Here is an 8,979-nt window from a genome sequence, read left to right as displayed (position 1 = left end):
ATAGCTTATTTACAGCACACCTGTTAAGTATGTGAACGTGTTCCCTGATCAGGTATACTCAGAGTTGCAGCACTGGAAGGCCCTGAAGTTCAATTGTGCAAAAAATGCAGATTAAAGCACTCCAAAGAGATAACTATCCAGCCTCTGATTAGATATATCCAGTGAAGGGGATCCAATCGCTATGCTGGTTCACAGGTTCTACGGATCCCTGATGTTGTCATCGCATTTGGTCTGTTTATGTAGCTCTGGTGTATCATTGTGCTGTTTCTGACTATGGCCGCAATAATTCTTCGGGCTGAAATGTTGACGTGTTAGAACGTCAGTGAAAAATGATGCTACCCACTATATACAATTAGTCATTCTATCATGTACACGTTACTAAAACGCTCCCAATTATCTTTGTGTAACCTTTAACTGGGCAAAACGGTACCTTGTAGGGCAGGGGTAGGCCACCTTGGCTCTTTTATGACTCGTGGACTTCAACTCCCAGAATTCCTGAGCCAGCATGGCTCAGCATGGAAACCTCTCCATTCCTCCTCAGCATAGCTGGCTCAGGAATTCTGGGAGTTGAAGTCTACGAGTCATAAAAGAGCCAAGGTTGCCTACCCCTGTTGTAGGGCAACAGTTTTTGAATCAAGGTACCTCAAAAGGGCTAACTTATAGAAGGTGCCCAACATCTGGGACCGGTAACTCCCAAGAAGTTGAAATTTGGCAAATTTTATAAAATGTTGTATGGCACAAAAATGACTGTAAAACATGCATGCAGGCAGTCACCCGCCACTTCCGTAGCCCAGTTCCGAAAAGCTCAAGGCCGGATAGAGGGCCTCAGCCTGAGGATTGAGGACCCCTGGTGTAGTCAGTGTTAAACCCCTCAGTGGCATAGAAATAGATGTTTCAAAGCCGACTAAGCGTGAATTTGACATCCAGTCTTATCTCTGTCGAAACCTTCTATGATTTCAACACTTTATTTTTTTTAAAAAAAGGGGGAGGGGTTGTTTAAGGAAGAAAAAAAATAGTTTTTTTCCCAATGTTAAGAAACCTCCAGGTTGCCTTCTCAGCCCTTGTACTGAAAAAGAGGCAACTACGTCAAGGAGAGTCTCTCAAATTTAGAAAAAAAAATGTTATGGTTTCTGCTTCCAGGGGCATTGAGATTAAACTGGTGGCAGTTCGAAAAAGTCTGAACAAGGTTTTGAATTTATGGCTAAGGACTCACTGCATCTCATCCACCTATGGTTTGAATGAGTGTCTGCAAACTGACTGAACCTCTGGGATTTGCACTCATACAGATCATTTAAGCTGCCGGAGAATAATACTAACACTGCCAAGGCATTTGTCAAACCTTACAATACATTAACAGCGCAAATCTCAAATGGAACAGGTGACTTGGAACAGCACACCTGCACTGCCCCTATTAGTACATCCTTAAGCCAGGTGCCTTTGTCTAGGAGAGACATACAAGACTGGGAAAGACTCAGCCTCTTTAAAGAGTCACAGACAACTGTATCGTTCTTCTCTGGACAGGCTCTTGAATTGTCTCGTTCTTTTGCAATCCAGGCATCTACACAGCCTTACTGTCCAAAGCTAAGATATTGTCCTCCCTTTGGCCTACCTTTAAAACAGGCATGTCAAACTCGCAATGTCATGCGACGCCGTGCGACGTATTGCGACTTCCCCCCCCATTGCCGGCAACGGGGTAAGCGCAATGTCAAACTCGCAATGTCATGCGACGCCGTGCGACGTATTGCGACTTTCCCCCCCATTGCTGGCAACGGGGTAGGCGCAATGTCAAACTCGCAATGTCATGCGACGCCGTGCGATGTATTGCAACTTTCCCCCCCATTGCCGGCAACGGGGTAGGCGGTTTCGGCGTGACGCATCCGGCCTGCAGGTCGGCAGTTTGACATGCCTGCCCTAAAAGGCTTAGTAAACCTGGAGATAGGCCCAACAGATTTCCAGCGGAAGCTTCCTTGCGGGCAGAAGCTTTCTCCCTATTCTTGGCACCTGTTCCAGGCCAAGAGGCCTAACAAGCCACTTTGTGGGATCCTTCAGAAATGCCCTCCATTGATCATTTTCATCCTCCTCCTGCCTTACTCCTAGTTTAATGTTTGGATTTTCCTGAAACTGAAACAGGAGAGTTTTCCTCAAGGAAAAGCTTTCCCACAGATTTGTTTCCAAGAAAGATCTGGTGTTCCTCTACTCCAGCCAAGAGGCCCGCTTGGTCAAAGGCAGCATCATCTGTCCAACTTAAGCTTTCTAGGCCTCTAAACTGCCAGCCTGGCTTTTCTCTTGTGAGTATCCCACTACTAAGTTTAAAGGGGGAGCTGTGAGGGGGACCTCTGACCCCTTTGGCGCGATCACCCGATCATTCCCGCTCTGCCCCGATTTCTTCATACACAGCAAAGTGCAGTTGCCCAACACAATGTACCCCACGGCTGGAGTGTTTAAGGGGTTCCCTTTCCGGCAGGTTTCTCTCTCGTGCTGAAGCAGGGAGGCCCGGCGTCGGTAGCTTTTCCCGCAGTCTTTGCAACTGTAGGGCCTCTCCCCGGTGTGCACCCTTTTGTGCTGGCTGAGGTTCGAGCTGTTGCTGAAACTCTTCCCACAGTCCGTGCATTTGTGAGGCCTCTCGCCCGTGTGGATTATGACATGCCGGCGGAGCTGGGATTGGCAGGGCCACTGCTTGCCGCAGTAGGAACACTCGTAGGACGGGGCCTTGGCTGGTTGAGCGAAGTCAACACACAGGCTGCTCTCTTTCGCACATTCGGCAGCCGTCTTTTGGGATAGGTGCTCAGGGACCCTCTTCCGACTGGGGCTTCTGTCTGAATCATCTTCCTTGCAAACCACATTTCTTCTTGGCACCTTCCTGGCTGAGTTTCCTTGGGTGTGTCTTGGTCTCTCTTGACCTCCTGGCCAACCTGCTACTTCAGGGACCTGGAGAAATGTCCCTCTGCCTCTTCCTGAGGAGAGGTCACTGAATTCGGCCATCTGGGCACTTTCCTGATGAAGATTCAGCTCCTCATTCTCACATCCGGAAGCAAAGCAAGGATCTGGGTCAGCCTGTCCTTGTAGGTCTTTTGCGGACACCCTCCTTAATTCTTCCTGCTCCATTCTCCCTGGCTGGTGACGACGGCCCCTTTCTCCATCACCTGCCCAAAGAGAAATCACAAACTCAGTCTAAAACATTGGCATTGAATCGAAGAAAATCCGACAACTTTCCTAAAACAATAGAGGAGCTGATGGAATCAGATTAGGATGTGGATGAATAAGAGATGAGTTTAACACCTTTCTTTACATGATTAAAAAGGTAAAAGTAAAGGTTCCCCGCACATGCGTGCTAGTCGTTTCCGACTCCAGGGGCCGGTGCTCATCTCTGTTTCAAAGCCGAAGAGCCAGCGCTTGTCCCAGGACGTCTCCGTGGTCATGTGGCCGGCATGACTAGATGCCAGAGGCGCATGGAACGCTGTTACCTTCCCACCGTAGTGGTCCCTATTTTTCTACTTGCATTTTTACGTGCTTTCGAACTGCTAGGTTGGCAGAAGCTGGGATGAGTAACAGGCGCTCACTCTGCTACGCGGCACTCGGGATTCGACCCGCCAAACTGCCGACCATCTGATCGACAAGCTCAGCGTCCTAACCCACTGAGCCACCGCGTCCCTTTTTACATGATTAGATGAACTAATTCTAGTACACTGATTGCGTAACCAAGTTTGGGTAATGAAACATCTGCAAGAAAGCAACCAGGTTCAGAGAGCACCAAGGGTCTCTCATTTCAGCCCTGAACTACAAATATTTTTCCGTTACTGCAGCTAATTATTGCACCACTAAATTGACAGAATTTTTCAAGTCTGAAAAGTGATGACCAGGATTTATTATTATTATTATTATTATTAATTTTATTTGTATACCGCCCTTCTCCCGAAGGACTCAGGGTGGTGAGGGGACCGTATCAACTGTGAATACGTGCAGATGGCCCCTCTCTCTCTGGCCACTTGCAAGCAAGTGAATGCAGGGTCAGGAAACACCCAATATTCTAACCCACCGGGGAACATCTGGTGTCTAGGGAGAAACACCCCAAAGGAACATTTAGCTACTTCTGCTTTCTTCCTTTGTAATCTATAGCAGGGGTGTCAAACTCAATTTCATTGAGGGCCGCGTCAGTATTGCAGTTACCCTCAGGGGGCCAGGTGGGTGTGGCCAGGGTGGGCGTGGCCTACTGGGTGGGCGTGGCTAGAGTGCATATGGCCTACTGGGTGGGCGTGGCCAGCTCTACATCGTTTGCATCAAGGGTGCCTATGGGGGCCTGGGCAGGAGTGGGACAGATCTGAGGGTCTCTGGCAGAAGGAGGGTCTCTGGGCCAGGGCCAAGGCAGTGGGGGCCGTTCCCTCACTGTTTCCAGGATGGCTTCGCGGGCCACATGAAACCACTTTGCGGGCTGGATCCAGCCCCCGGGCCTTGTGTTTGACATGTCTGATCTATAGTGTGCCAGCCTTAAAGGGCAAGGTCTTTATCTTATGTGTGTCAGCTTTGCTGGGTAAATTGCTTATGTAATCAAAGTAGGTATAAAAAATAAGGCTTTTCTGATATTTGGGGCTTTTCCTCTTTTTTAAGAGAAGCCCTACTTTGTTGAGCTGAATGAAAACGTAAAGCTCGAAGGGAACTTCTGATTTCCTGTATTTTTTATCAAGCAAAACCTCAGAACCTGCATATCAAAAGTACAAATCTTCTGCCGTCTCCTTTGCAGTCCAAGAAATTAGGGAGACTCTCTCGTGAGCCTCTTTCTCCACCCAGCTGAGGGCTAAGCCTTCTCTTATCTGACCATTCCCTAGACCAGGGGTAGGCCACCTTGGCTCTTTTATGACTCGTGGACTTCAACTCCCAGAATTCTTCAGCCAGGCACGCTGGCTGAGGAATTCTGGGAGTTGAAGTCCACAAATCATAAAAGGGCCAAGTTTGAAGACCCTTGGTTTAAAACCATTTGCTGTCAGGTTCGGCCACTCCTTCCAACAACACTTACTGAATAAGGGAGGGTCATCATCACTGTCAGGATCAACCTCCGTGGAGTTCCCTGGGTCCTCTGTATCTGATGGATCCAATTCTGCCTTGGGGGAATTAACAGTCACCTCTTCATACGTCTCCAGTTCCTGCAAAGCAGATCAGGGACACAATCCAAATCAGGAAGACAGGCTGGAGAAACCACAGAAATAAAACGTCAGATTGCATTGGGTGGGTTGCCCAGCAATGATGAACATGAGCCGAGTATGGAAAAGCAAAGACATCAGCCTGTCAACCAAAGGTAGGTTGGTTCGCTCTATTTGTTCTGAACCAGCCCTCTTCCGGCCTTGTAGTAAGGCAAACCCCTATTCAAACAGAAGAGACTGGAGAGCGTCCAAGGCTGAAAAGCGTTTGCCAAGATTTAATAGTCAATTAACAGAACAAGAAACAAAAACACAGGAACTTGAATCCTCAAGCGGAAGGGTTGCTTTCAGCAACCAGCCCTTCCCCAAACACTCCTTTTATTTAGAGCTCAGGGCGTGGTCTCCCTGTGCCTCCTCCCGAGGAGACCCGCAGCCTTTCTCTGCTTGGTCCTGCTCGACTGCCTCCTGCGTCGGGCGTCCTTGAACAGGACCAGCTGTGGGTCATCATCCTCCGCACTATCGGGCTCACGCAGCTGAGAAGAGGGCCCCGGCTGGGAGCTCTGCCAAGCCTCCAAACCATCATCAGCCGGTTCGTCTCCCTCCTCCCCCTCATCTGAGTCATCCAATACATCGGAGCCGGCTGTCGGACCCACAGGCTGGCCCTGAGTCACAACACTATTGTTCTTCCCCGTGGCTACCTATGGGTGTGAAAAAGCAAGGCAGGGGAAATAAAATGGAATTGTTTGATCTGTGGGGCTAGAGAAGGCTCCTGCACATTCCTTGGAAAGCAAAGGTGACTAACAAACAAGCACTGGAGTGCCCAAACACCAGACATGTCACTAGAAGGCGAAAATCATGAAAATTGCATCTCACAGAGGGATAGAATCAAGATCATGTGAAGTGTAAATACCACTTTACAATGCCTTGGTAAGGCCACACTTGAAATACTGCACCCAGTTTTGGTCACCACAATGTAAAAAAGATGTCGAGACTCTAGAAAGGGTACAGAGAAGAGCAACAAAGATGATCAGGGGACTAGAGGTGGAAACATATAAGGAACGGTTGCTGGAATTGGGTATGTCTAGTTCAGACATGTCAAACACAAGGCCCGGGGGCCAGATCTGGCCCGCGAAGTGGTTTCATGTGGCCCGCAAAGCCATCCTGGAAACAGGGAGGGAACGGCCCCCACTGCCTTGGCCCTGGCCCAGAGACCCTCCTCCTGCCAGAGACCCTCAGATCTGTCCCACTCCTGCCCAGGCCCCCATAGGCACCCTTGATGTGAACGATGTAGAGCTGGCCACACCCACCCAGTAGGCCATATGCACTCTAGCCACGCCCACCCAGTAGGCCACGCCCACCCTGGCCATACCCACCTGGCCCCTTGAGGGCAACCGCAATGCTGATGCGGCCCTCAATGAAATTGAGTTTGACACCCCTGGTCTAGTTTAATGAAAACAAGGACGAGTGGGGACATGATAGCCGTGTTCCAATATCTCAGGGGTTGGCCACAAAGAAGAGGGAGTCAAGCTATTCTCCAAAGCACCTGAAGGCAGGACAAGAAGCAATGGATGGAAACTAGTCAAGGAGAGAAGCAACCTAGAACTAAGGAGAAGCTTCCTGACAGCTAGAACAATTAACCAGTGGAACAACCTGCCTCCAGAAGTGGTGAATGCTCCAACACTGGAAGTTTTTAAGAAGAGACTGGACAGCCATTTGTCTGAAATGGTATATGGTTTCCTGCCTGAGCAGGGGGTTGGACAAGATGACCTCCACGGTCCCTTCCATCATCATCATCATCATCATCATCATCATCATCTGTTATTCATTAAACATGAACCTCAGTCAACTGAACATTCAAATTGACTGGCGCTGATGGTTGACACGGATTGCTGCCAGCATCCTAGGTATCAACCAGGTACCACCTTAAAATATAAGATGTTCCGAGTAGCACAGTCTTTTGTAGCATTGCTGGAGTTATTGCAGGAAGCTGCAGTTATTATTGTTATTGTTATTACTTACTTACTTACTTAATTACTTCTTTACTTACTTTAAGCCATGTCATATGGTGAATTCACTGGAGAAATCAATTATGTTTGGAAGAGTTAGTGGCAAAAGGAAACCAGCCCATCAAAGAACGCGGTGGCTGGATACCATCAAAGCTGACACCAGCCAGAGCACAGAAAAACTCACAGAATTAGCGCAAGTAGTGGCAGATGGTCAGCACCAAGGCTGACCTCCATCACAGGACAATTGGAAGCTCGGGACAATCAACCACCATTCTTTTCCAGTTTTCGGCAAAACTGTCCCGTAGCAAAAAAAAACAAAAATGGGTTCCTTTTACTACTGCCGCAAAAAATGTTGTAAAATTGGGTTTTCTGACTGTTACAGCTTGCAACTGGTAATGGGCAGGCTCCATTAAGGTCGTAATTTGAGGAATACCTTTACACCCCAGTCAAGATTTCCAGAATTTGGCTAGGAAAAGCTCTTACCTGCTGTCTTCTCTGTAGATTCAGGAGGAAATCTTCTGCCAGGCCGACAGCCTGGGCGGAGGTCTGCGGTCTGCCTTCTCTTACCCAACCTTGTATGTCCTCAGGCAGGATGGTGAGAAACTGCTCCAGGACCACCAGCTCCAAAATCTGCTCCTTGCTGTGTCTCTCCGGCTTCAACCACTGGTGGCAGAGCCTCCAAAGCTGCTCACAAACATTTCTGGGCCCTTCAGCTTCCTGATAGCAGAACTGACGGAAATGCTGGCTCTGTTCTTCTAAGCTATCCGTGTCCTCCCGCCAAACCTCTTCCTTCACCTGCAGAGAAGAATCTGGGTCCTTCTCACAAGTCCTGCGTAAGGTCTTCTGGTTGAATGCCTCTTCTTTAGACTGTAGCCTGGTCTCTACTATCCCCTTCAAGGAGGGAAAAGAGGCTTGAAATGCTTTAGGACTCTCCTCCAATGGGGGCCGAGCCAGCTGTGGATCTCTTTCTGAAAAATAAGGAGCCTGCATACTCTTCACAAATTTCTGCCACTGGGTTTCCCAGCCCTGTTGCAGTTCATCTTCCGGTTCCTGCTTGATCGGCTTCAAAAGCTTTTGAAAATGAAGCTCAGCCTCCATTCCAGCACGGCTAGCATGGAGGTCCTTCTGTACGGCCTTGGGTTTTTTTTCTTTTCCCTTCCCTTCAGGCTCTTCCTGTTCCATTTTTACTTCCTGTTGCCCTGCAAATTACAATCAAGGTTATCAACTTCATTCCTGACCTCATGTTGCGTTTATTTCTTCCAAAGGCCTCCCCACAAAGTCTAAGGCAGGGGTGGGCAACCTTGTCTCTTTTATGACTCGTGGACTTCAACTCCCAGAATTCCTGAGCCAGCATGGCTCAGCATGGAAACCTCTCCATTTCTCCTCAGCATGGCTGGCTCAGGAATTCTGGGAGTTGAAGTCCACGAGTCATAAAGCGGCCTGGGGCACGGGTAGGCCACCTTGGCTCTTTGATGACTCGGGGACTTCAACTCCCAGAATTCCTGAGCCAGCACGGCTCAGCTTGGAAACCTCTCTCATTTCCCCTCAGCATGGCTGGCTCAGGAATTCTGGGAGTTGAAGTCCAGAGTCATAAAAGAGCCAAGGTTGCCTACTCCTGGCTAAGGAAACGCTGAAGTTCAGCAGACACAAAAGTGTATGTGAAAGTTGCTCCACTTCAGAGTTTTCCAAAAGGAATGGACAGCCAGTTTTCCTGCGGAGAATAATTTGTTCCACCAAGTGTCTTCCCATACCCAATGAGGAGGATCTCCCCAAAAGGTTTACCTCTCACAATAGCTCTATTAGTCTCCCCATCACCACCATTAGCACCAGTGTCTCCTAGA

The 8,979-nt window shown here is 48.8% G+C and overlaps 1 protein-coding gene across 1 annotated transcript; it reads right to left on the bottom strand.

The window, feature by feature from the left end:
- Positions 1 to 1,845: 1,845 nt before the first annotated feature.
- On the bottom strand, positions 1,846 to 8,320 carry LOC310634736 (zinc finger protein 202-like; the record flags this gene model as incomplete). Its single annotated transcript, XM_083353271.1, has 3 exons — positions 1,846 to 3,143; positions 5,012 to 5,138; positions 7,622 to 8,320. The coding sequence occupies 3 exons, from the start codon at positions 8,318 to 8,320 to the stop codon at positions 2,254 to 2,256; spliced, it is 1,716 nt and encodes a 571-aa protein (XP_083209397.1). The 3' UTR covers positions 1,846 to 2,253.
- Positions 8,321 to 8,979: the final 659 nt, after the last annotated feature.

The sequence above is a fragment of the Vipera ursinii genome, assembly GCF_947247035.1.
Source record: "Vipera ursinii genome assembly, chromosome: 2".
Lineage (NCBI taxonomy): Eukaryota > Metazoa > Chordata > Lepidosauria > Squamata > Viperidae > Vipera > Vipera ursinii.
Note: the sequence above shows the minus strand (reverse complement) of the source record. Positions and strands in the feature narration are given on the sequence as shown.